Source organism: Leopardus geoffroyi, chromosome D2, assembly GCF_018350155.1.
Source record: "Leopardus geoffroyi isolate Oge1 chromosome D2, O.geoffroyi_Oge1_pat1.0, whole genome shotgun sequence".
NCBI lineage: Eukaryota > Metazoa > Chordata > Mammalia > Carnivora > Felidae > Leopardus > Leopardus geoffroyi.
In genome coordinates, this window is record NC_059334.1 from 87616384 (window position 1) to 87643672 (window position 27289).

Here is a 27289-nt window from a genome sequence, read left to right on the forward strand (position 1 = left end):
TCACCCAGGAAGGGGCCGCGGTGGAAGAAGGTGGGGTGACGGTCAGGGCCGTGCGTGTTGACCTGGAGGGCCTTTGGGGAAATGCCGGCTTAGGGACCCGCGTCCCAGAGGCTGAGTCGGCGGACCCCCAGACTAGGGCTGCCAGAGGAGAGCTGTGTGTCGCAGTGGCTTCTCTCACAGACCCTGGTATGTGTATGGGGTCTCCCGTGACCTTCACGGAGAAGGAATTGGATGATTAGTCCTATTTACAGAAGGGGCGACTGAGGCCATCCTGGTGCGTTTGCCCCAGTCACATCGCTAAAACCGCAGAGACGCAGAAAGGATGGGGTGGACGTGACTGGACACGGAAGGTGCGAGGCCTGACACACTGAGGATAGAGCCTGAGGACAAAGCTGGGAGAGGAACAAGAAGTCATTTTTGAAGAGGTAATAAATGACAGTTCTCCAGTGTGAGAGACCTCAACACACAAAGTCAGGAATCCCGGGGACCCCGACAGACCACAGTGAGGCCGAGCAAAGCCACAGACGCAGAGGATGTTTCAGAGGCCGCGCGGGGAGGGGGTGGGCTGCCTTCACGGGGCAGCGGTTAGCCCGAGGGCAGCAGCCGCCGAGCACCTGTCGGGAGGGAGAGTGACACGGACAGGTTCGTTCGGGTGCAGCCGTGAGGACTCTGTCACCAGCAGACCCACACGAGGACATTCTTCGCGCAGAGACGCGGACCGAGGAGGGTGCGGGGCGCATGTGCTCGCGGTGGGAAGTGAAGGGTTCGACACCCCCCGGGCTTCGTGCCGCAGGGACCGGTGACAGTGACCGGACCGTGAGGCTGTGGGAGGACACGGCCCACTCAGAATGCTGCTGGGTAGCATTTCCGCCTACAGGGACCCACTGACTTATTTGATTCCGAAGTAGATGGTGTTCCCAGTGTAATGGAAATTTAAAAATCAATTAAGTCTTTTTAGTAGCGTTTTGTCTGCCCCAAGCCTCCCCGCGGCAGAAGGAATTCCGTAAACAGCTTGTGTTTGGTGCCAGTCATCTCTTCAAGTGCACTGGACTTCAATTATCCTCTGTCCGTCACGCACGTAACGGATTTCTCCACGTTTGTGAGGGTGAAATTGTAATTGAAAAGCTAATGATTTTTGTAAGAGGAAAGATAAAAGAGCTGTTTTGATTATGATGCAAATGCTCCACGTAATTTAATTGGCATAAAAGTGTATTGATTTAGTTTTGTAATCATGTAGACATGAAAAAAAATGACTTAGTAAGTCTCATAATTAAAACTGGTCATTTTAAGATATTTTTCTTTGCTCATTATTGAAACTCAGTTTGCAGAATGCATGTTGTCGAGAAGTGCATCCGTATCGCAGACGCATCTCGTTTGGAGGGGTCGCAGACGCATCTCGTTTGGAGGGGAAAATACCGAGGCGAGGCAAATTAAATTAAAGCACCCTGGGGTGCTTGCAAAGGGGCTCCGTGGTCACTGTCGCCCACGGCTCACGGCAGGAGCTCCGTCACGTAGGTGGATTCCCGGCCCGCCCTCCCTTCCTCCCAAATAAAGACCGTGTGAGCAACTGACCGGCTTTTCCCGCCGGTTGTGCGGCATCAGTTGGTGAGATATAGTAAGTCACGTGTAAGTCAGTAGGGTTTCGGTGTGGAAGGGAAGGTCTGAACGTGCTCAGCGGCTGGCGACTGTCCTGTGGGAGGGAGCCCCCGAGGCCTGACCGCGTCCCCAGGGCACTCCGGGGTGTCCTGCGGGTGAACCTGCCACCACGGCCCACCGCGTCCGGGCAGCGGGAGGACGCAGGACGGACGTGGCGGGTGGGCTCGTGCTCCCTGGGCCAACGCTTCGACGGTTCCCTGCAGCTGCGGCCAGTCTCTGGCCCCCTTGCTTCCCGGGGCGCCGCACTCCCCACGCTTAGCGGCGGGGTCCCCGTCCCTGCAGCCACCGTGAGGAGTCTCGAGTGTCGGCCGTTCGAGGTGGCTGTGCACAGCGCCGCTGGCCTCTGCGGGTGGAGGCGGGGGGTCAGTCGCCGTGCCCTCCACCTGCCTGGCCCCGCAGCTGCCCCTTCCTCCCCACTCACCTCCGAGATACCACCCGCCCCCGTCCCGTCCTGCTCCCGGGCCTCTGGCTGTCCTCCCTCCTCGGCAAGCTCGGCACCCAGGCCGTCGGCCGTCCACGTTGTCCGCCTACATTTGCATCGGCTCCCAGACCTCTGTCCTGGACCCCAGGCCCAAACGTCCAGTCTCCTTCTCAGTCTGCCTGTGGAGTCCCACAGCCGCGTCAAGCTGGACGCCTTCTCTCCGGAGCGCCGGTCTCAGGCGCCTGGCCCGGCTTCCATGGCAGAAGCCCCAGGTGTTGTCCCGGGGCCCCCCACGCACGTGCCGCCGTGCCAGGCATCCTGTGGACGGAGCCCCTGTGGTCAGAGGCCGATCCTTTGTGTGAAGCACCTGTCACTGTCCCCCGCGCCTCAGGCCATTTACTCCTCGGTCCCTGTCGGATGCCCAAGACCACGCGGCCCGGAGAAGTTTCCAGTAACCATCTGCGCAGTGACTGGGTGTGTGAATGGATGTGCGAGCCCGCTCTCGAAGGCCGTTTCCTGGGCCAGCTGGTAACCTTGCCTCCCCAGTCAGGCGTTCTACCCGGTGTCCCTTGCGCGCGAGGGTCTGGCGTCACCACCCTCACGATGCGCCGCTCCCTTCCAGGCAGCCCGTCCCGGGGACCGTTTCAGAAGGCCGTCCGCACCTGTCAGGTGCCCGTCGCGGTGGTGATGTGAAACGTTAACAGGCGCGTTGATCTGGGGGATTTATCGTGACCACGTGTGATGTTAAGTGGCTGTTGTGTGTTCACCCTCCCTGTCAGGCCCCTCGCTGGGCTGCCTAATTGGGGACACGATCACCGGGGCTGTGACAGGGCTCGGCACCCCTCATACAGCACGCCAGCTCCCGTGGTGCAAGCTTTATAAAATGCTCTTTAATTCAGGAACGGAATATCATTAGCTTTGCAAGTAGGTGAACACAATGGACGACCAATTTAATTAACTTCTAAGGCCGGCTGTTGGACGGGAGACGAAATGAAATCATACGTGCATTTCTGGAGCAGGCGGCCGGCCTGGAGAGGGGCTTGGGGCGAGGGTCAGACGGGGGGACACCCTCGTGCCGTCATTTCGTGTTCAGCCCCAGAAGCTGAAATTGGAAAGTTAGTACTTTGTACGTGAGTCAGCCCTCATTTGAGACGGCTACAAAGCCGCTTTGAGAGGGAGGGCGCCGGTCCTGACAGCGACCTGCTCCCACAGGCCCCCTCCTGGGTGATGCCGGGTGGAACGCGCAATGATGCCGCCTCATCCGATTAGATGGGCCGTCCGCGAGTGTGTTATACCGGAAGAGATCAATGAAGCTCTACGCGGATTTAAACAAAAGCTTTGTTTCATTTATTATTATTTATAATCTAATGAGTGTTCTAGTAGCCTTGCCTTGATTTATTACTCCGTCTATTAAATTGTTTTAAAACCGGGATTCTGGGCTCACTCTCGTGAAGGACTTATTCCCTCTTGGATACAAAGTATGTTGTTTTCTGCGACCACGCTCAGCTTCTTGGAAGCGCTGGGAGGTGTGCGCTAGGCTGTCCTTTGAAACCTGAGTGGGCCCTCCCACACCACCCACCAGGCGGTCCCGCAGGCTCGTCTCCACGCCTGTCCCTTTACCAGCAGTTGTGGAGTCTCTGCCTGGTGCCAGGTGTTGAGCTGGGGACTCAGAGGTCCCGAGAACACTGACCGCGAGCTTCCCGACTGCTGGCAAAGAAGGCACACGCGAGAAGGAAACAAGCCTGCAGCCGGAGCGGACGGCCCTGCGGAAGGGTGGGGGACTGTGCTGGGCCGAGGCTCTGCATGAGCAGTCTGGGAGGGCTGCTCAGAGGAGGCAGCCTTTCCGTGCAGACCTGCAGCAGCAGGGGGCCACGTGAGAAGAAGCTGAGACAGGGAAGGCAGAGCAGGCCCAGGCCCCGATGACGGCAGGCCTCAGCCTGCTCCAGGCCCGGGTGCCAGTGCGGTCAGGGCTTTGTGTGCTGGGCCGGGGCCTGGGAACGTGGAAGGGCAGCCGGGAGGCCCCGTGTCCTGGCAGTCACCGAAGAGCAGAGGAGTGACGGGGCCAGAGCCTCTTCTTGACAGGTCACCCTGACATCGGGCGGACAGGCAGAGGGGGCGGGAGGCGTGCAGGAAGCAGGGGTCCTGCAGGAGAGACGTGGCGGGGGGAGGCGGCTGCGGGTATCCAGGGTGTGGGAGGGTGAGTGACAGAGTAATGTCCTGAGTCGGGAGAGACCGGCTCCTGATGAGAAGTCCACACGGGGGCCGAGTTCTGACCCACGAGGCTGGCCTTCAAGGGGAGGCCCAGTGCTGTGCATGCGGGAGCTGCCAGCTGGAAGACGGCGGGGGAGGGGGGGGGTTGGCCACCACAGCGGGGAGGAGGGAAGAGGCTCCAGAGGGGTCCCGAGGAGACCCGGTGTGTCGTCACCTGGAGGAGGAGGAGAGTCCAGAGAGACAGACGCTAGTCCTCAAACCTGGCAATAAAGGACGAGGGAAGGGCAAGAGACCTGTGTCGTGAAAAGCGTCCTTTGGATTTGTGAGTGGAACGTCAATAAAGAGAGTCATTTCGCCGGGGTGATGAGAACAGAGACAAGGTTGGAAACCGCAAGACTAAACACGGTGTTGGGAAGACATCCAACAGCGCATGAAGGCAGGTGTCATGAGTATCCAGGTTGATGCCAAGAATGCAAGGCTGGCTTGACATTTTGAAATTTCCTAAAGCGATGCACTGCTTTAGCCAATTAAAGACCACGATCATCTGTCCCTTCTTCCCCTCCGCCAGCGCCTCTCTCTCGGCCGATGCACGTTGCTGGCGGAGTGCCCCAGGGCTCAGCCCTCTCCCCCAGCGTTCCCGCCGCTTCTCATACCAATCTTCACAGGCAGCTGAAATGTCCCTTTTTGCTCACACGTTGGCCCGGAACTTCAGACTCATGACCCGCCTGCCTGAGCGGCATCCCTGTGTGCATGTCCAGCAGGCACATCGGCGTGGCAGATTCCTCCCGGTTTCTTGTTTCCCAGCAAATCCCACTCCTCTTGGATTCTCCTGCACCCAGGAAACTGTCCGGTCCGGTTTCTTTCGTAAGGGGGCATCTTTGACCTTGCCTCTTTTGCCTAGCCTACTTTGCATTCATCAGAAAGTCATGGCGCAGGTACGTCCCCTGCTGCCCTCCCGCCCCACACACTGTTCTCCGCACGGGGCCAGGTGTCTTTTCCCGCAACACGACGAAACAAGCAGAAAGGAGGAAAAGGGTGTGGAGATTACGGAGAGGAACCAGACGGAAACAAACAGTCCTTACTCACAGACCATCAGGGAGAGTGCTCAACTGTTAGCACTCAAAGCAAGCTGAGCAGTGTTGCTGAATAAAAGATTAATGCACAACAGCCAGCAGCATTCCTGTTCCCTGGCGACAAACGGTTCTAACCCAACAGTGGTCTCAGAACTTGCATTTGCTGACAGCAACAGAAACCAAAAGATAACTGAGAGTGAATCTAATAAGAGATCTTCAAGACCCTTATGGAGAATTATAAAACTTTATTAGAAGATGTTTTAAAACACTTCAGATTTTAAAATATCTGCCTAAAGATGTATCATATTTATGGGAAGGAATGCTGAATATCCTAAAAATGCCCCCTACTCCCAATCTGTGGGCCTATAATCTCAACCCCGGTAGGATGCCTTGGGTGTAATCTAGCAGCCATTTTGAGGTTTCATCTGGAAATACAAAGGGCCCAAAACAACGAAAGCAGTTGTGAGGAATAATAAAATGAGACATTTATATTAGTAAATATCAAGACGTACGATAAAGGTAAATGTGTTACTGGAGATAGACCAGCTGGGCAGCGTGGAGAAGTCATGAGCAGACCCCCACAAAGTTGAAATAGAGGTGTAAGTTATTGGGAGACCAGATGATTGGTTTCTACAGAAAACGTAGTAATGCTGGGTTTTACCTTGAGCCAGACCCATAAACAAGTCTCTGTCACCATACAAACTTCAATGGGTGAAACGCAGCCTTAGGCTTTCACATAAGAATACAGAGAATACCATTGTGGAATCAGATTAGGGAACTATTTCCAAGTAAGACGTAAAGGCATAAACCATAAAGGAATATATTGATAAATTTGATTACTTTAAAAATAAAAACTTCTATTTAACTAAAGATGCCGAAAGAAAAGATAAGCTAAAGAGGGAGAAATTCTTTGTAATGCAAGTAATAGATGAAAACGTTGCAAATTAGGGGGCGCCTGGGTGGCTCAGCCGGTTGAGTGTCCGACTTTGGCTCAGGTCATGATCTCGCGGTCTGTGAGTTCAAGCCCCGTGTCCGGCTGGCTCTGTGCTGACAGCTCGGAGCCTGGAGCCTGGAGCCTGCTTCAGATTCTGTGTCTCCCTCTCTCTCTGCCCCTCCCCCACTCATTCTCTCTCTCTCTCTCTCTCTCTCTCTCTCTCTCTCTCTTTCTCTCTCTCTCTCTGTCAAAAATAAACACTTAAAAAATTCCAAATTATATTCAAAAATTAAAAATCTTATAAGGTGAGAAAAAGGTAGGTAGAAAGGTGGACAAGGGATATGAACAAGGAGTTCACAAGAGAAATCTAATTGCCAGTAATCTTCAAAAGAGGCTCAGCGATGATGGAATAACAAAAATGCAGGTCGAAACGACGGTGACGTGTAAATTCACACCATCGGGCTGGGGAAGAGGAGTCTGCTGCCGCCACCGTTGGCAAGGGTGTGGAGCAGCGGCCACTGCCTGAAATACTGGGGACGTGTGGTCGTCAGGGCAACACGATGACACCTGCACTGAAGGTGCAGTACACTGCGACCCAGAGACTCCAGTGTCCTCTGTGTGCGTGCACGGTTAGGACACGCGGGCAGCTTGTGTGGGTGCCTGGCACGTGTGTGTGCCAGGATGCCATGGGGGCACACTCGTAGCATCAGTTGTAATCGTGAAAACATCGGAGACGGTCTTCATCTCTAATAGAAGAATGGATAAAAATTGCAGTATTTTTATATCTTGGATCGTTACGCAGCATTAAAAGGAAGCTGAAGTTGTGTGTCTCGATGGGAACATCTGTAAAATACAGCTTTAAATGGAGAAAAACCAAGTTCTGAGGAGAAGGTGGATAAGATGACATCGACGAAGTTGAGGGCTCTGGCTTTGGACCTTGATCGTAGCCGTTCAAGATGGCGGCCGCTTCTGGGGAGACAGCAGACGCCTGTGCAGTCCCCGTTTGACCCCGGGTGCCCGTGGGCACCTGCACACCCTGCCACCCCCCACGCAACCCTGCTCTGAAGTTGTGTTTGCCATTTTATTCCTTTTTCGGTACAATCTTAGCATCACGCTTTTTGTTTCAGCTCCTTTGGATTCAGTTTTCGTTAACCATGGCCGTGTGGAGTTTTCAGAGCCTCTTCTTTCCCGACACCGCGAAGCCCGTCTAGGTTCGGGGTATGATGTGTTTACTCTCCTTGCTGGATAGGACCCCCCCCCCCCCCCGTAGGGATATGTCAGATTTTGCTCCCCCGCCTTCACGTGAAGCATTCGTTGTTGGTCGTTCGTCAGTGTTTCTGGAAGTGTTGCCACTGCATTCACGTGCACCCCTCCTGAGGGCTCCAGCTTCTCCGTGCGTCCGCGTGGGTGTCAGCGGGCACACCCGTCTCCCTGTGGCTTGTGTCTTCTGTGCTCAGGGATCGCTGTCCCCCTGGACAAGGGGGTGGCATCGAGAGAGCCGAGCGCCCGCCCCGGTGCTGCTCCGGGGGCCGCACACACGAGGCTTCCCTCCGGCGTCTAAGCCTCGTGCCCAGAGAGGGACGCGTGTAGCCATCCTCAGAGCACGGCTGCCCTCCTCACGAGGGCTTCTACCGCTCACTGCGCGCCGCACCGTCGCAGGCGAGGCCACGTCTGTCACGTGGGGGTCCTTCCTCCCTGTTGTCCGCCCGCGCCAGGATACAGTGGACAGAGCGCAAGAGGGTTCGTCGCTCTCTCCAGATGAAGAGGCTTTTCCAGCCATGATCCACTGCAGTCTGTTGATTCTAGCTTAGAACAACTAGGGGTCTCCGATTTTTTTGTAAACTTGAAGAAGTTTATCAACGACATCTTACGAAGTTCTTTTTCCCGTTCGTAGATGCGTTTATTCTAATTTTGAAAAATAACAAGTTGAAGGGCGCCCGGGTGGCTCAGTCAGTTGAGCGTCTGACTCTTGGTTTCAGCTCAGGTCACGTTCTCACGGTTCGTGGGTTCGAGCCCCGCGCTGGGGTTTGTGACGTCTGCTTGGGATTCTCTCTCCCCCTCTCTCTCTGCGCCCCCCTCCTCCTACCACTTGTTCTCTCTCAAAATAGATAAATAAGCACTTTTTTAAAAACTAAAAGATAAGTTGAAAACGCTTTAGTTATAGAAACAACATAATGTGCCACCCTGGGGGAGCAGAGACCCGCCAAAGCCCACGTAACTTTTGATAAATGCCGTCACCCTTCCCCGTGGTGGGATTTCCCGAGCTGTGCTGTGCTGGGATCCCGCCCTGTGCGCTCTCCTGCCCCAGTGCAGACCCCACAGCTGGCTGCCCGGCCCTTTCCCCCTCCCTCACCGACCTGTCCCCTGGGAGAAGTGCTTGAGTCCTGGTGACTCCCAGGGCGCTGTCGGGACTTGGCCGCCGTCACCCCGGGGGTCACTCTCCAGGCGCTCTTCCGTAGCGTCCGCAGAAGAAGAGAGTGTTCCCATGTGCTCTCGCCGCTGTCGATCTGGCGGCAGGAATGTTCTGTTTCATGGAAAAGCGAGCCGGAAGCTGCAGGCCTGCAGGTTAATGATGTGTGCTTTGGCTGCTGACCTAATTGCCGGAATGATAAATTACTGGCCGTTTGATTTGTTTGCAAATAAAAAGTGATGGAGGCCTTTGTAAGAGTCGCTTTGTGTTCCCTCCTGGTCGGCTTCTGCCCAGGCCCGAGGCAGCCCCACCGGGAAAGTGGGAGCGCTGGACACGGAAAGTGGGAGCACTCGACAGCTACGGGCCCTCTTGAGGCTGCTCGGCGGCTGCAGCGCATGGTGCTTTCTGACCGGATGTGTGGAGGCCGGCTGCTCTGGTCGCGGCCCTGAGTCTGCTGTGCTGGTGGGGGGTGGGGTGGGGTTCCCGCCCTCACAGTTCAGCTCCAGCTGGGACCATTCATCACATCAGCAGACTCCAGTTGAGCTGAGTGAGAACTGGCTTTGTGGCGCGTGCGCCTGCACCCCGAGTCGGCCGCTGAGCCGTGGGCCGCGATTCACACGAATGCCCAGGTGGACGGCGACCGGGAGACGCGTCCCCTGCCGCGTTCCACCGAGCACGGGAGCTGGGGTCTCCTGCGCCGCCACACCTGCCCTGCGCGGCAGAGCCCCGGGCACCGGGCTTTCCGGGCTTTCCGGGCTCTGCCGCGGCACCATCAGGCCGCACCTGGAGGCCGTCCCCACCCCGTCCAGGGCGCCCACCTTTCGCTTGCTGTTCTGGCAGAAATACAGCATCGACTGGACTGTGTCTCACTAATGGAGAATTAATAGGCACCCTTGACAGTCAGGTTTATAAATATGTAAAAAGTATTTTAATTGTTTTTAGTAAAACAGGCAAGGAGTCAATATTCTCCGACATGACAAGCGCAGTGCTGACAGGTGCTGTGGGCAGAAGGCCCGCCGGGCGCGGGGCCTCCCCCCCCCCCCGTTGGCAGGCCCGGGCGCGCTCTGTCCTGATGTCGTCATGTCCTGTGATAGATGTGTGCCCTGAACCGTATTGATAGAGTAGGTCAAACGTTGAAAAAGTTAGCTTGAACTTTGACTTTAAATATTCATTAGAGCTAATTATGGATTTTCTGACTCCATGAATTACAGTTTCTATGCCTGTGTTGGCCGTTTATTTTCCATTTATTTATTGTAAACTTCATAACATTGTATTGGCTTTATCACATTCAACAAGGTCATAGTTAAACGTTTGCCGTGACCTTGGTGGGCTTACGCTTTTCAGAGGGCTCTTTCCCGGATCAAGGGAGGCACAGCTGTCAAGGGCTGATGCGGCGCCACAGCGAGGGAGGCTCCCCCAGGGATGCAGGCCTGCTCACGTGCTCCCTAGGGCCGCGCGCTGCCCGTGGTCCTGTTGTCTCTCCTGCCTGGAGGGGCCTTCGCCCAAGTTGTCAAAAGAGAAGACAGGGTTGGCTGTCCTCAGGCGCGTGCACCACGGTGCCTCAGCTCCTCCTGTGAGCGGACCCGGGGCGGGTGCCCGACAGGGAGGGGGCAGGCGGGCAGTCCGCCCGGTTGCCGCGTGTGGTGAGCCCCTCGGCCCCGAGTCCCCGGCCGGTCCCTGGCCGGATGTGCTCGCAGCCTCGAGAGGATCTTCCCAATCGGGACGAGGCCTCCGCTCTGCGTTTCTGGCAAGTCTGCGCACGTCTGGCCTCCGGCGAGCGGCCTGCTGTGCCCTGGGGAGGAGCCCGAAGCCTGGCACTCCCCTGCTCCCGCCCACTCTGCTCGCCAGGCTGCCATGTCTGTCCCTGTGGCTCCTCAGGCAGTGACCACTGGAGCGGTTCAGAAGGTCCCCAGGGTCGCCTGCACTGCCGGAAGTGTCCGCATTTTGTCTTCGGGTCACGTCGGGGAGGCTTGTGAGGCAGCTCCGGGCTCGGACTGGAGGACGGTGTCATCTCTCTGCTCTTGGACTCCTGGGCCGAAGGAGACCGCCAGCCCCCAGGACTGGGCCTGGGGCAGGGCCACGCACCAGGCACAGCCGGGCCCCCTGCAGGGCGCCTGGCGTGGTGCCTGCAGCCTCTGTGGGCGGGCCCATGCTGTGGTTCTGAACCCAGGTGTCCCTCGCGGAGTCGGCAACGGCATCGAGGACCAGGGGCCTGTGTGCCCTTTGACCCAGCCTGACAGAGGCCGCGGTCGTAGCGTCTTCCCTGGGGGAAGGCCTGAGGACAGCCAGCATTGGCGGGAGGGCTTGGAACACAGAGCCCCGGGATGTGGAAACCCCCAGGAACTGGAATTCCAAGGCTGCTGAAGTGCGGTGGGGGGATGCTGGGGTCAGGGCATGTGGGGGTTGCACGTGTGCCCGGCAAATGTAACCCCCTGCCCCCACACTAACTGCGGACCCGGGCAGGGTCCTGCCCACGGATCCTCGGGAGGGCTCGTGGGAGCCAGCAGGCGCCCCCCCGCCCCCCCCAGATGAGAGGGTGACGACTGCTGCCTGCACCGCGCCCTCCCCCTCCCCCTCTGCACCCACCAGGCGGCCTTTCAGTGCGGAAGGCACCCCTCGGAGCTCCAGGCTGGACTGGCTGGGGGGAAGGGAGCGGATAAAGGATTTGTAGGCAGTTTGGGAACTTTAATCTGGGCTTGATAGTGTTACTCTGTGGCATCGCTGCCCCTTTTCTGCAGAGATAACACTTTGCGGTCATAAGAAGATTCTTACAAGGGACCCGCGCTGCCGTGTTCAGGATGCAGGGTCGTAGGGTCAGCAGCAGCTGCTTTTGGGTGGTTTGGCCACATGTGCATGCACGTGTGTACGTGTGTCCACGTGTGTGTGTGTGCCCCTGTGCCTGTGTGTGCCCGCGTGTGCGCCCGTGTGTGCTGTATGTACCCACCCATGTACGTGTGCGTATGTGCTGGGTGTTCGTATGTGCGCCCGTGCGTGTGTGTACTTGTGTGTACGTCCGTGTGTGTGTGTGTGTGTGTGTGTGTGTACACAAGAAGACAGGGTGTATGTGGCAGGTGCCGGCAGTTGGGAATCTGGCTGAGGGACCCCCGTGTCACTGTCCTGCTGGTTCAGCCTTCTGCACACCAGCCCTTCTCTGTCTGCCCGACCCTCCCCCGGCTCTTCCCCTCACCCTTCGGGACTGAGCTGCAGAGTGAAAAGTAGAACCCCACTTTTCCCTTCCAGCGAGGCCCTGCCTGCCGCGGCCCGACCGCCTTTGGCTGCAGCCAGGCGTCCCTGCTCGGCCAGCGCCCGTGTGCCGCCCCCCGCCGGCCCCTCAGCCTGGCGCCCACGCCCCCGCCTCTCACTCGGCTCAGTCTCGGGGCAGACGGCCCTGCTGGGCTCTTTTCCCTGCTTGATCTTGTGCCGTGAGGGGTGGACTCTAGGAGGACGGGGCTCGTCCGTGGAAGTCACAGTAGTAAAGGCGCGATGTACAGCCGGCGAAACACACCCTTCCTAGGGTCCAGTGCGGTGGGTTTGGGCAAAGCGTAGTTTTGTAGCTGTAATCTGGTCGTAGAGCAGTTTTATTGCCTGGAAGTCTCCCCGGCCCCTTGTTCAGGTGGCCACATTTTGCAAAACCGTAAAATACATATCCATGCACACATGTACATCTGCATCTGTATCTGCCTGAATACACATGTGTGCACATATGTACACATGCACTGACACATATCCGCACGTGTGTGCACAGATACGCACATGCGTGTGCACATGCATACGTTCATACACACACACGCATATACCTGCATGCATACGCATCTACACATAGACACGTACACACACAAACACCTGCTGCGTGCACATTTACACGTGTCCACGGGTGTGTGTGCATTTCAACGTATATGCACGCACACATACACACGTTATTCCTGCTCGCACACGTATGCGCATAAGCATATATATGCGTGCACAGACGCGTTTAGGAAATAACCAAGTCAAGTTCGAATTTTAGACAACCAGCAAATAATGTTAGTGTCAGGTGTGCTGTGCGAGCCTCCCTTGCCGGTCATCCCACCCCCAGCCTGGCCTCTGTGGCTTCGCCTCCTTCCCAAGCGTGGGGAGCAGGACTGACCCCGATGCCCAGGATAGTCAGCCCCTGGCGGGCAGGGGCCCGGCAGCTCTGGGGGGAATGGTGTTGCAGCCCCACGTGGAGGAGGAGGGGAGGAGGGCAAGGAGCAGGGCGGGCCGAGGAGGGGTGTGGAGTGCAGCCGATGGGGGGGCAGGCAGGTGCCCGAGGCCGGGGGCGGGTGCCCGAGCCCTTCCCGCTGGACCCTGGCGCTCACAGCAGAGGCGAGACCGCGCCGGAGTGCGCACCCCTGTGCCTCAGACGTGGCTGACATCTCCTCCCCGTGACCGTGATTAAGTCCGGATGAGTTAACTTTTGTTTCTGGTCCAAAAGAGCTTTTTGTGCGTCACTTAACGACGCTTTCAAATGGTTCCCGGTGCTGGTCATTCACTTGACTTCTCTTTTTGCTCTGCAGGCACTAGGAAGCTTTTATTTTCTTCATGAATCCTTAAAAAACATCTACCAGTTTGACTTTAAAGGTAAGACTCTTCTGGGATCTCTGGCAGGGCTCACCCCACCCCGTGTCCCTGTGGGAGGCTCACAGCCACGAACCAGGGACCTCACAGGGGAACCTGGCTTTCTGGCCCCTCTGAGGTCCAGGCGGCGGGCCTGCCCCAGACCCCAGCCCTGCCCATCCCCCTGCTGGGCAGGGCCTGTAGGCGACACAGGCTTTCCTGCAGCGCAGTCGAGAGGAGAAGGGAATGGTCTTGTGTCTGTGTCCGTATCAAATGGGAGAAAGTGGAGAACGGCAGGAGAGTGTGCTGTCTTTACAGAGAAGGACGAGCGCTGCTGTTTGCGGTGGAGTGAAAAATGCCCGTGCGTCTGGGCCGACACCGTGCGCTGAGTGGGGGAGGAGACGTGCCTCCCGAAGACACAGCCTTTGTCTCTGTGGCTCAGCACGTGTGAGCCGTCCCCCCGGCTTGGGCGGCCCCAGCGTCTGCCCTGCTCGGCTGGGGTGCTGTGCGCCTGCCTGGTTGGGCGCTGTCCCTTCGTGCCACCTGTGAGTCCTCTGGCTCCACAATGCTCTTGAGCCAGATCACATTAATTTGAGATGTCACTGGAGTTGTGATAACTCTGGAGAGCGACTAATTATGTCAGTTTGTCCAGATTCATTATCTTTGCTCACTTACGAGACAGATCACCTCTCAGGAAAGTGAGGAGCAGAGCCTTCTCTAAATTGCTTGAGTAGTGATTTCATCGATGTTAAGAACAGGATTCCAGCCAGCAGGACTATTTTTCACTGGCCCTGCTGCCTGAGGATGCTTCACACGGTTTTCTGAACACAAGCACCTGCCTTTTCCCACTGGGGAAGCCACGCAGACCTGGTGAGAGACGGGCGGAGGCCACCGTCCCCCGAACTTGATAGACCGTGGACACCACTGTGTCACGTTGTCAAGCAGCGGGGCCGTGGGCGAGAGTGCACAGGGGGGAGGTGCTCGGACACGGCATGCTCCAGGCGGGGCTGGAAGCAGAACGGGTTGCACTTCTACTAAGCCTGTGCTTCAGGCTCAGACGTGTCGCTGATCTGTTTAACTTTTCCTTTGTTTTGAGTGACCATCTACATACATATTTTATTGCTAAATCAGATGGGTCAAAACTACCTGGCCGGCCCGTGGTTTATTCAAAACCATCCATTAGGTACATGTACGCGTGACCCCAGCAGACCTTCCCCGAGGGCCCCCATGTCGTCAGTGACAAGGGCTGAGATGGTGGCAGTGGCCATGCCCTGAGCACGTCTGTGGCGGGAGGCTGTGGGGACCCTAGGGACGCAGCGGTGGCCCAGCGTGGCCGTGCCACTGCTGCCGCTCCGAGCAGGTGCTGGTCTCAGAGGAGTGGGGCGGGCCGCCGCCCTGCACTGTGGCCCCAGCTCTCGAAGGTTCACTCTTACACCTTGAGTCAAGTTACAGCAAACGTAGGAGTTGTGAGAAGTTTGAATGAACTTTTTAAGAATAGCCTGTATTTTCACAAACAAGCAGTTAGAAATCCGAGGACGCCCTGAAGCCGTGGGTGGGAAGGATGATAGGGACGTCACGTTCTGGCCCGGCACCTGCGAGCACGGGTGGCACTGCGCGGACCCAAGAGGGCGCGTCTCTGAGATCCCGCAGCAAAGCCAGGCCGCCGGGCCGGTGCCGCCTCCAGACCGGAGGACCAGGCGGGCGGACCGGGACCCCGGAGCCGGCGGGGGCGGCTGACGGGGCGGAAGGCCGGAGGCTCCAGGATGGGGGCTTGGGAGAGAAGAGCCCGTGGGGGCCCGGCCTCGGAGCCCCCCCACTTCCGTGAGCTTTGCCTGCAGGAGCCCCACCGTGTTGTCTTGGTGAAGATCAGAGAAAAACCCCCTGGTGCTGCTGGGGGTGGGAGGAGCTGTTTGGACACTGGGTTCTTCCCGAGAGGCCTGCCCTCCCCAGAGCAGCCCCACCGGCCTGGCGGAGGGAGGTGGCCTCGCTGCGGGGCCCGAGGGGCCGCGGTGCTAGGAAGCGTGTGCCGAGGTTGCAGCCAGGGCTCACGCTGGCTGAAGGACTGAGGCGCGGTCATGGGGCTGCGGGACAGTGTCCCTGCACCCAGCCGCAGCGCCCGTCACCGCGACGCGGTGTGGCGGAGGCCTGCAGCGTGTCCCCGGCAAGAGCACAGAGACGACAGGGGAGCCACAACGGGACGCGGGAGGAGGGCTCAGCCTCTGAGCCCTCGCGGGAAACACAGCCCGGCTCCTCGCCAGATCAGCACAACGCCTCGCGTGGACGGCCCGTCTGCTCAGTTCCTTTTCCCAATTATTCACGTTTTGCCCTCCACCCGAAGCTAGAAACTGAGCTGACGGACAGGAGGTCCGGCGTGCAGAGAGCAGGCTCGCGTCGGAGCCAGACCGGGGTGTGGCTCCGTGTGGAGCTGTCCGACCCGGAAGCGTGGATGGCTGCGGTTCACACACCGGTGGCGCCCGTGGCAGAACGGACGGCGTGCGCGCAGATGGCCGCGCGAGTCAAGACGGAAACCACGAATCCACGGGAACAGCTCAGAATGAAGGACGCCGCCGTAACAGAAACGCACCAGGCCTTTGCCAGGCTCGTCGGCCTGGCCACGGCTGTAGACAGAGCCAGCCGGCCAGAAGAGTGTGGTAGAAAACCTTCCAAACTGAAAAGTGGGGGAAAAACACAACACGAAAGCAGAGCAAGATGTCCGAGCGCCGTGGGACGCGTGCACTGAGGGGCGGCGGGGAAAGGAACGGAGGAAATATTTGAAGTAACGGCCCAGGATTGTACACAACTGATCATGGACACCAAGCGGCAGATCCAGAGAGCTCTAGGTGACCGAGCAGGCTAAGCACCCGAAATCCGTCCCCGAGCGGGTCCTTCTGGAGCCACAGAAAGCCGGAGATGACGGAAAGACGCTGAAAGAATCGGGGGTGGGTAGGGGTGACCTAGAAAGGAGCGAGGACAAGATTTGCATTGGACTTCTTTTCAGAAACCACGAAGCAAATAGAGCAGTGTGAAATATTTTTATCGTTGGAAGGAAAAAATCTAGAATTCTGTGGCTAGCAAAATTATCCTTCAAAGTTTAAAGAAAAATAGACTTTCTCAAACCCAAGTCGAGGGAATTTGTCTCCAGCAGACCTGCCTTATAAAAAAAATGTTAACAGTTATTTGATAAAAGAAAAACGGTGCCTGCAGATCCACACGAAGGGGGCAGAGCGCGAGAGAGGAGTAGATGGGGGTGACGTCGTATTTGTTATTATCCTTAGTCTGACAGAGAACTTTTGTACAGAGCGCCAACAGCAGCAACGTTCTGGGTGACTCTGCAGCTTGCGGACAAGGGATGAGTAGCAGTGCCGTCAGGAGGGGTGGGGACAGCCCAGGGCTCTGTCGCGGGGAACGCGGGCTCTCTGTGAAGGGATACGAGCCTCCGTGAAAGCGGACCCGGCCCAGCTGTAAATGTGTATCGCGAACTGTGGCAGCTGAAAACTTTCAAAATGAAATACGGTGGACATGCTGACAGAAGAGAGAGAGTGGAATCGGATGAAATGCTCAACTGAACCAAAGAAGGCAGGAAGCGGGGGAGACAAGAAAGACGGGAAATGAAGGCAACAGATGGAAAAGTTACCGGCACCGAGTGTCCTACTGTGTTCAGAATCACCTTAGGTGTTAGCAGTGCCAACGCACCAATTTCAAGACAGAAACCGTCAGAGTGGTTAACAAGATGATACCCGTGTGTGTTGTCTGCCAGGAACCCGCGTAAGATGCGTACACACATGCGGATTAAAAGGAGAGAGATGGAGAGAGAGAGATGGCACTGACACTGGCCAAGAAGAGCACTGGGCCAGCGGTCTTAATCTCAGACACCTCAGACTTCAGAGCAGGGAGAGTCACTGGGGATGAACAAAGCCATTTACCACTTAACGATAAAGGGGTCAATTCTTTAAGAAGACATAACAGTTCTTAACGTGGACGCACCTAACAACAGACCGTCGCCACAAAAGAGGCAAAAACTGACAGAATGTCAAGGAGAAATGGATGAATCCACGGTTAAGAGTTGAGGCCTCCGGTGCCCCCCACCGGAGATGGACAGACCCGGCCAGGCAGAGAAGTGGTAAGGGCATAGTCCAACTCAACAGCACCATCAATCACCTGGGTCTGATGGACACTTATAGATTATCCTATCCGACAACAGCAGAACGTACATTCTTCTCAAGTTCACCTGGAACATTCACCAGGATAGGCCACATTCTGGGCCATAAAACACTCCTGAGCAAATTTAAAAGAACAGAAATCACACAAAGTATACTCTTGGGCCACAGTGGAATGTAACTGGAAATCAATAACAGAAAGGTGGCCGGAAAATCCCAAAATACGTGTGTCAAAAGTTCAGAACTGACAGAAGTAAAGCCAGGGAATCACTGAGGTAATAATTAGCCAAAGTTGGTGGTGCACGTCAGCAAGACCGTGTGCAAACCCGAGCACTCAAACCGAGACGTGGAGTGAGGCTCCGGGGTGTGTCGTGAGACAGCAGCCTACACGGTGTGTGGGCAGTGACTGCTCCTTCTTCCCCGTGGTGGTTGTAAGAATTCTCGTGAGTAATGGGGAATCGCTGAGCGGTTACCTCCTGTCAAGCTTTGGAAACAGTTTGAGGGTTGCTTATGATTTTCAGAGGCATAAGTAAGAAATGAGCCAGCTTAAGTTAGCCTTGCAAAATAAAAATAAGCTAATTGCAGCTTTGTTTGTATGATTGAATTGGCTTTATGTGCTCAGGGAATTTCAAAGGCTGGTCACTGTATTTTATTTTAACACTTGGACGTTAAAGAACACGCTTATAACTGACACACGGGTCACAGAATAAATCTCAAGAAAAAGTTTCAAAATATTTTGAGTTGAATGAAAATGAAATACAGCTGATCAAAATTTGTGGGCTACAGTGAAAGCCAGGCGTCGGTGGCATCAGATGTGCAGAGAAGAGGTGAGACCTGAAGTCAATAATCGAAGCTGCTGCCTTAGGAAGCTAGGAGAAGAGCAAAATAAATCCAAATCATAAGAAGAGAAATAATAAAAACTAGAGCATAAATCAATGAAATTGAAAACAGGAACTCAATAGAGAAAATTAACAAAACCCAGAGCTGATTCTTTGAAAAGATCAATAAAATTGATATACCTCTAGTCAGGCTAACCAAGAAAAAAGAAAACACAATTTACTAATATTAGAAATGAGACAGGGGTCATCACCACTGACAGTGTGGACACTAAAAGGATAATAAAGGTATATTGTGAATTGGCCTATAAATTTGATCATTTAGATGGTCCAGTTCCTTGAGAGATACACCCTACCAAAACTCATAAATGGAAGACTAGATAATCTGAATAGGCCTTTAGCTATTAAGGAAATTGAATCAATAACTAATAACCTTCAAAAAAGAAAGCACCAGGCCCAGATGGTTTCACTGTGAATTCTACCAAGCATTGAAGGAAGACATTACACCCGTTCTCTACAGTCTCTCCCAGAAAGTAGAAGCAGAGGGAAAACTTTTCTAACTCGTTCTGTGAGGCCAGCCTTGCCTAATCCCCAAATCAAATAAAGACGTCATAGAAAAGGAAAACCGTAGGCCCGTGTCTCTCATGAACATAAAATGCGAAACTCTTCAGCATAATATTAACCATTTGAATTCAACGGTGTGTAGGAAGGATTCTACACCGTGGCAGGTGGAGATTTTTTCCAGGTGCGCAAGACTGGCTCTACATTTGAAACTCAGTTAATGTCATACGTCGTATCAACAAGCTAAAGAAGAAAATCACGTGTCAGTGGATGCGGAAAAGGTCTTTGACTAAACCTGACACCTCTTCATAATAAAAACTCTCAGCAAACTAGGCACAGGAAAGAGCTACTTGGTAAAGAACAGCTACAGAAACCTACGTCCACATAACATGTAATCGACACTTAGATGCTTTTGCGCTTAGAACCAGGAGCGAGGCAAGGATGTCCACGCACCGTTTCTCTTCAACATCGTACTGGAAATCTTGGCGGTGCAGTAAGGCAAGAAGAAATAAGAGGCTTATTGATGGGAGTCGGGGTCAAGGAATAAAGCGGCCTTAGTTCTCAGATGACATGATTACGTAGGAAATCTGAAAGAATCCTCAACGACAAAAACTGGTACCAATGAGCAAGGTTACAGGATACATGGTTAATATACAAAGTCAATGGCTTTTTTATACCGACAGTGAATGGGCGGAATTTGAAATTGAAAACAAAATACCATTTACATTAGCGCACACACGCACAAGAAATACGTAGGAATAAATCTAGCAAAATACGTGTAAGATTCATACGAGGAAAGGGCACCTGGTGGCTCAGTCGGTTGGGCGTCCGACTTCAGTTCAGGTCACCATCTCACGGTTCATGAGTTCGAGCCCCGCGTCGGGCTCTGGGCTGAGAGCTCAGAGCCCACGGGGATCCTCTGTCCTCCTCTCTCTCTGCCTCTCCCCCATGCGTGCGTGCTGTCTCCCTCTCAAAAACAAGTAAACGTTAAAAAAAGATTAATATGAGGAAAAGCACAAAACTCTGTTGAAAGGAACCAAAAAGGATCCACATAAGGGGAGCAGTAGCCCACGGTCACAGACAGGAAGATTCGGTATTGTCAATATATTGGTTCTTCCCAGCTTGATCCGTGGATTCAGTGCAATCGTCATCAAAACTCCAGCAGGTTACCTTGTAGACCTCAGCAAATTGAGTCTCACATTTATAGGGAAGAGACAAAAAACCCAGAAGAGCCAACCCCATATTGAAGGAGGAAAACAAGGTTGTAGGCCTGGTACTACCTGATCTGAAGACTCACAGAAAAGCCACCGTAATCAAGATGGCGTGGGGTTGGCGGAACGGTAGACAGACGGGTCGGTGGGTCAGAGAAATGGACCCACGTCAATATAGGTGACTAACATCTGACAAAGGAGCAAAGGTAACACAGCGGAGCAAAGATGGCGTCGGAACTGCTGGGTGTCCACGTGCAAAATAGTGAATCCACACCCAGACCTTACACCTCCCCGAAAGTGAACCGAAAGCGGGTCACGGAACTAAGTATAAAGGATGAAAGTATGAAATGCCCAGAAGATAACACAGAAACCGCAGGTGACTTTGGGCTTGGTGATGACTCTGAAATACAGCTCCACAACCCATGAAGAAAATTGGTAAGTTGGACTTTGTTAAACTTAGAAATTTCTGCTCTGTGAAAGAGTTGTTGAGGGAGTGGAAAGAGAAGCCACAGACAGGGGAAGCTGTTTGCAAAAGACACAGCTGGTAGTCCACGGCATGCTCAGAACTCTTAAAACTCAACAATTAGAGACAAGTCCAATGAAAAGATGAGCCAAACATTTCAACATACCTCTCACTCAAGAAGATGTACAGACGACAGATGAAAACAGGAGCACACGCCCCGCATCGCGTGTGAGGAGACAGCACCGTGCACCTGTTCGCACGGCCAGAGTGCGGAGCACCGACCGCCCGGCGTGCCGGGGAGGCGTGGAGCAACAGGACCCTCACTCCTGGCCACTGGGGGTGCGACGCGGTGCAGCCACTGGGGAGGACAGCTCGGTGGTTCCTTAGGAGCCAAACACAGGCTTCCTGTGGGGTCCAGCGATCCCACTCGGCATGTTACCCAAAGGAGTTGGAATTTTATGTCCGTACAAAAACCTACGCGGAAGTATCTATAACATCTTTATTCATAATTACCCCAAGCCAGAAGGAGCCAGGATATGTCCTTTCTGGGTGAATGGATAAGTAGACTGTGGAAAATTCAAACGGTGGAATGTCACACAGCAATAAAATGGAGCCACAAAAATACATAGAAGAGCCTTAAATGTGTGTTTTTCCGAGTGAAGAAGCCTGTGGGGAAAGGCTCCAGCAAGATGATGTTTCTGGAAAGGCAGAAGGAGGGTATAAGCAGTCAGAGTGGCAGGGGCTGGGGGGGGGGGGGGCAGGGGGCTGGGCCAGCGCCCGGCACTTCCGGACCGTGGGAGGGTAGGTGTGATACCGCCGTGCTGGGCGTGTGGCGCCGTGCCTTTGTCAAAACCCCGGGCACGTCCGGCACGGACCGTGAGCCCAGGTGCCAGGCCGGGTGCCCCTGCTGAACCAGTGCCACGTGTCGGTAGCGGGACGGGCGGCGGTGGGCGAGGTGGTGCTTCCCGTTCGGGTGATTGTAGTCCTAAAACTGCTCTAAACTATTAGACTATGCTGAAGTCTATTTTTTAACAAAGAACGAACTCCTTTCTCTCCACCTCTCCCGAGCTCTTCCTTTTTCCTCAAAGGCAACGAGGGTTTTCATCTGAAGCCAAATTGCCTTCCTGCCACGGCTTCTCCTCTTCGTCACTGACCTAAAACACCGCAGACCCAGTGCCGCCCCATCATCACACACTGCTGGGTGTCTGTCCTGGGGGAGTCTGTCCTGGGGGAGTCTGTCCTGGGGGAGTCTGTCCTGGGGGAGTCTGTCCTGGGGGCGTGCACCACCTGTGCTCAGGAGCTCGTGCCCCCGGCCGCCTGTTGTCATGACTCAGGCTTGCCCACGAGGTGCCGACCGGCTAACGCAGAGCCCAGGGGTGAGGTGATGAGGGGAGACCGGGGGACCAACTTACCCTCCCCCACTAGTCACCTCAGCAGGTTGTGCCCATGTTTGGGAACAGGAACAGAGGGACAGTGGGTACAGTGAGCAGCTGTGTGCACCTGGGGATGGCTCCACACACTGCTGTGTCCTGAATTCCCCGAGTCCCCAAACATCTCGTCCTGTGTCCCTCTGGTGGGTCTTTAGATGAGTCTTTACCCTCCAGTGCTTTGCTTTGACCTGGGGTTCATGCTCCCCCAAACCCACAGTGGCCAGAGCTTTGTCCCACGACACTGCACACCTGTCTCCTTCCCCCCGTCCGCCCCCCGCGCTCCCCTGTCTCCTTCCCCCCGTCCGCCCCCCGCGCTCCCCTGTCTCCTTCCCCCCGTCCGCCCCCCGTGCTCCCCTGTCTCCTTCCCGCCGTCCGCCCCCCGTGCTCCCCTGTCTCCTTCCCCCCGTCCGCCCCCCGTGCTCCCCTGTCTCCTTCCCCCCGTCCGCCCCCCGTGCTCCCCTGTCTCCTTCCCGCCGTCCCCCCCCCGTGCTCCCCTGTCTCCTTCCCCCCGTCTGCCCCCCGTGCTCCCCTGTCTCCTTCCCCCGTCCGCCGCCCGTGCTCCCCTGTCTCCTTCCCGCCGTCCGCCCCCCCGTGCTCCCCTGTCTCCTTCCCCCCGTCCGCCCCCCGTGCTCCCGTCTCCTTCCCCCCGTCCGCCCCCCGTGCTCCCCTGTCTCCTTCCCCCCGTCCGCCCCCCGTGCTCCCCTGTCTCCTTCCCGCCGTCCCCCCCCCGTGCTCCCCTGTCTCCTTCCCCCCGTCCGCCCCCCCGTGCTCCCCTGTCTCCTTCCCCCCGTCCGCCCCCCGTGCTTCCGTCTCCTTCCCCCCATCCGCCCCCCGTGCTCCCGTCTCCTTCCCCCCGTCCGCCCCCCGTGCTCCCCTGTCTCCTTCCCCCCGTCCGCCCCCCGTGCTCCCCTGTCTCCTTCCCCCCGTCCGCCCCCCGTGCTCCCCTGTCTCCTTCCCGCCGTCCCCCCCCCGTGCTCCCCTGTCTCCTTCCCCCCGTCCGCCCCCCGTGCTCCCCTGTCTCCTTCCCCCGTCCGCCGCCCGTGCTCCCCTGTCTCCTTCCCGCCGTCCGCCCCCCCGTGCTCCCCTGTCTCCTTCCCCCCGTCCGCCCCCCGTGCTCCCGTCTCCTTCCCCCCGTCCGCCCCCCGTGCTCCCCTGTCTCCTTCCCCCCGTCCGCCCCCCGTGCTCCCCTGTCTCCTTCCCGCCGTCCCCCCCCCGTGCTCCCCTGTCTCCTTCCCCCCGTCCGCCCCCCCGTGCTCCCCTGTCTCCTTCCCCCCGTCCGCCCCCCGTGCTTCCGTCTCCTTCCCCCCATCCGCCCCCCGTGCTCCCGTCTCCTTCCCCCCGTCCGCCCCCCGTGCTCCCCTGTCTCCTTCCCCCCGTCCGCCCCCCGTGCTCCCCTGTCTCCTTCCCCCCGTCCGCCCCCCGTGCTCCCCTGTCTCCTTCCCGCCGTCCCCCCCCCGTGCTCCCCTGTCTCCTTCCCCCCGTCCGCCCCCCGTGCTCCCCTGTCTCCTTCCCCCGTCCGCCGCCCGTGCTCCCCTGTCTCCTTCCCGCCGTCCGCCCCCCCGTGCTCCCCTGTCTCCTTCCCCCCGTCCGCCCCCCGTGCTCCCGTCTCCTTCCCCCCGTCCGCCCCCCGTGCTCCCCTGTCTCCTTCCCCCCGTCCGCCCCCCGTGCTCCCCTGTCTCCTTCCCGCCGTCCCCCCCCCCGTGCTCCCCTGTCTCCTTCCCCCCGTCTGCCTCCCCGTGCTCCCCTGTCTCCTTCCCCCCGTCCGCCCCCCGTGCTTCCGTCTCCTTCCCCCCGTCCGCCCCCCGTGCTCCCGTCTCCTTCCCCCCGTCCGCCCCCCGTGCTCCCCTGTCTCCTTCCCCCCGTCCGCCCCCCGTGCTCCCCTGTCTCCTTCCCGCCGTCCGCCCCCCGTGCTCCCCTGTCTCCTTCCCGCCGTCCCCCCCCCGTGCTCCCCTGTCTCCTTCCCCCCGTCCGCCCCCCGTGCTCCCCTGTCTCCTTCCCCCGTCCGCCGCCCGTGCTCCCCTGTCTCCTTCCCGCCGTCCGCCCCCCCGTGCTCCCCTGTCTCCTTCCCCCCGTCCGCCCCCCGTGCTCCCGTCTCCTTCCCCCCGTCCGCCCCCCGTGCTCCCCTGTCTCCTTCCCCCCGTCCGCCCCCCGTGCTCCCCTGTCTCCTTCCCGCCGTCCCCCCCCGTGCTCCCCTGTCTCCTTCCCCCCGTCTGCCCCCCCGTGCTCCCCTGTCTCCTTCCCCCCGTCCGCCCCCCGTGCTTCCGTCTCCTTCCCCCCGTCCGCCCCCCGTGCTCCCGTCTCCTTCCCCCCGTCCGCCCCCCGTGCTCCCCTGTCTCCTTCCCCCCGTCCGCCCCCCGTGCTCCCCTGTCTCCTTCCCGCCGTCCGCCCCCCGTGCTCCCCTGTCTCCTTCCCGCCGTCCGCCCCCCCGTGCTCCCCTGTCTCCTTCCCCCCGTCCGCCCCCCGTGCTCCCCTGTCTCCTTCCCCCCGTCCGCCCCCCGTGCTCCCCTGTCTCCTTCCCCCCGTCCGCCCCCCGTGCTCCCCTGTCTCCTTCCCGCCGTCCCCCCCCCGTGCTCACCTGTCTCCTTCCCCCCGTCCGCCCCCCGTGCTCCCCTGTCTCCTTCCCGCCGTCCCCCCCCCGTGCTCCCCTGTCTCCTTCCCGCCGTCCCCCCCCCGTGCTCCCCTGTCTCCTTCCCCCCGTCCGCCCCCCGTGCTCCCCTGTCTCCTTCCCCCCGTCCGCCCCCCGTGCTCCCCTGTCTCCTTCCCCCCGTCCGCCCCCCGTGCTCCCCTGTCTCCTTCCCCCCGTCCGCCCCCCGTGCTCCCCTGTCTCCCTGCTGCCGTCCGCCCCTGTCAGGGGGTCCGTGGGGCGCTTAGTGCTCACTGGCTGCAGCGGTGAGTGCCGTGGGGCAGGGAGCATGAGCCCCACAGACACTGAGAGCACACCTCGTGATTTGTCAGGAACTTCACCCCAGAGCCAGGCGTCGGGCCAGGCGGCAGCCATCGGGGCCCGCGTGCCGCCCCAGGTCCCTGCCCGCGGTCTTGTGGGGAAGCCAGCGGCCTCCGCGCCCCCGGGCCGCTCGTGAGACTCCGGCGTGGGTGTGGGCCGTGCGTCTGTGGAAGGAAGGGGTCCTGGGCCTCGACGTGAAAGGGCAGGGGCGTCAGCCCAGGCATGGGGTCTGGGGAGCCGCAGGCAGTGGGTGCAGAGCGCCCCGCGCCGTATCTGCTCCGTCTCACGTAAAACTGCTCTTCCCCGGACATGAGTGATGTTGGCTGGATGTGAGGAGGAAATCGATGTTATTAAATAAATTCGTATTAAGGTATGAGTGAACGGCAATTCTGCAGCCGTCTTGAATATATTCACGGTTTTTACGGAGGATGCCAATTAGCCTTTGTAAATCTGCAGGCTGGAAGCTCTTAGGGGATAATGAAGTGGAGTGTCGGGTTCCGGGTCGTGGATGGCAATTTACGAGCCGCTGGCGTCCCCAGACCGCGGGTCCCCTCCCGGGGGCCTCCCTCGCTCCCCACAGAGCTGCACTGCTTGGGTGGGGTGTAGTGATGAGCTCATTCTTGTGCTCTTTTCCAGCTAAGAAGTATAAAAAGGTCACTGGCAAAGAGATCTACTCGGACACACTGGAGAGCACGCCGATGCTGGAGAAGGAGAAGTTCCCGCAGGACTACTTCCCCGAGGTGCGTCACGGCCCGCCCGCCCCCCTCGCACGGTTCCCTCTCAGAGCGCACACAGGGAACACACGAGCACGCTTAGGGCCTGAAGCCGTCATATTTCGGGGCAGGGATCCCAGTGTGGCTGCTGAGGGCTGCGGCGCACCGTCTCTCTGGGAGGGGCCGGCACGCACGTGGGTCCGTCCCGGTGTCTTAGGTGGGGGCTGAGAGAACCACCGTGTCTGTCCTTGCACGAATCGCCACGTGTTCTGACCGTCGTTTCCAGGCACAAGCACCTTGACTACGAGATGTAGGAAAATAATAATCAGCTCACGGGGGGGGGGGGGGGGGGCCGGAGCAGGCGCGAGATGCGAGCACGTTGACGTGGCCAGCGGCGGTGCGGGGTGCCGGTGGCCAGACACGCAGGCCACGTCCCGGCGCCCGAGTGCTGGCCCTCTGGCCATTTCCCAGGTCAGGCCTCGGGGGAGCAGCGAGCGAGAGGCACCGCGGAGAACTAGAGCTGAGAGCCCCCGCCCCGTGCCCTAGGGGTGCCTGCAGCCCAGAGCGTGGCTCGCGCACTGCTCGCGGTGAGCCGGGACGCGCCTCCGTCTCCACTGGGTTTAGCTCGTTTCTGCGTGGCTGTGTTATTCGTGCGCAGTCGCTGCGGCCCAGGTAGGCTTGGGTTCTGCTAGTTTTAGCAAACGGGACGGCCAGCCTTCCGGAGTCTGCTGATCCTGCGTGACTCACACGCTGACCCAGGCTCGCTCCCGGCGCCCTGCGGTCGTCTGTTAAACCGCAACGGGACGTGGAGCGCAGGGGGCGGTGTTCTCACCACACGGGAGGCCAGCTCGGCGCCAGAAGGATGGCCCCGCCGGGGCCCCTCTGCCTGAGGGCTGGCCACCATCCACGGAGACGCCCACCTGCACCGGAGCTGATTTTCAGCAAGGCCACGACGGTATTAACTTGTCTGTGACCTGAGTGCAGGGTGAAGGATGGGTGTGCTTGTCATTCTGGGCAGGCTTCCTCATTCCTTGTCCCTGAGCCAAGGACGTGGTGTCGGGGGGCCGGCCCCTGTCCTGGCTGCCCAGCCCCCGCCGTCCCCTGCTCCTCTTGAGGTTGGAGCGTGGCCCGAAGGCTCTGGAAGCAGCTGAGGGGATCCGGACGACCCTCTCCGAACGTCGGCCAAGGGCTGCTGTCCCCTCGGAGATGCCAAGGGCCGCAGAGTCGGCTTCAGAGCCGAGCAGGGTCCCCGAGAGTGACCGCGGGCCCCGGGGGACACGGGCCGAGAGAGCTGGTGGCGGGGCTGACGGCAGGAGGACAGCAAGCCCTGACGGGTGCCGGGGTGGTTTGGGAGCAGGTGTCCTGGCCGCGGTCTCCTCAGGCTGCCTCTCCCGCTATTTCCATCAGCCACGTGACTGTGCTGAGACCCAGGGCTGCCTGTCTCCGTCCTTAGCCCAGCTGGGACGCTCACCTGCGCCTGGTGAGCTTGTGGCCCGGAGGGAGGGTTCCCCCACAGGGCGTGGACGGGGGGCGGGGCAGGACTCTGGGGGGCCAGCGGAGGGGGGGGTGTCTGCAGCATCCACCTGCCCGAAGGCTGTGAACCGGCGCTTGCTGAGGAGCGAGTGGCCGCGGTGCCCCAGCCTCCGCGGGGACGTGCTGAGCGGTGCCACTATGTGCACGTGGGCGGGGCGGGG

General features: G+C 58.3%; 1 protein-coding gene across 4 annotated transcripts in view; it reads left to right on the forward strand.

The window, feature by feature from the left end:
- Nucleotides 1–27289, forward strand: part of INPP5A (inositol polyphosphate-5-phosphatase A) — a 178099-nt gene that overhangs the window by 92496 nt on the left and 58314 nt on the right. For all 4 annotated transcript variants that reach the window (XM_045439324.1, XM_045439323.1, XM_045439320.1 and 1 more), the window contains 2 exons: nucleotides 13241–13304; nucleotides 25519–25622. In XM_045439324.1, coding sequence (XP_045295280.1) covers nucleotides 13241–13304; nucleotides 25519–25622 — 168 coding nt within the window. The remainder of the gene's footprint in view (nucleotides 1–13240; nucleotides 13305–25518; nucleotides 25623–27289) is intronic.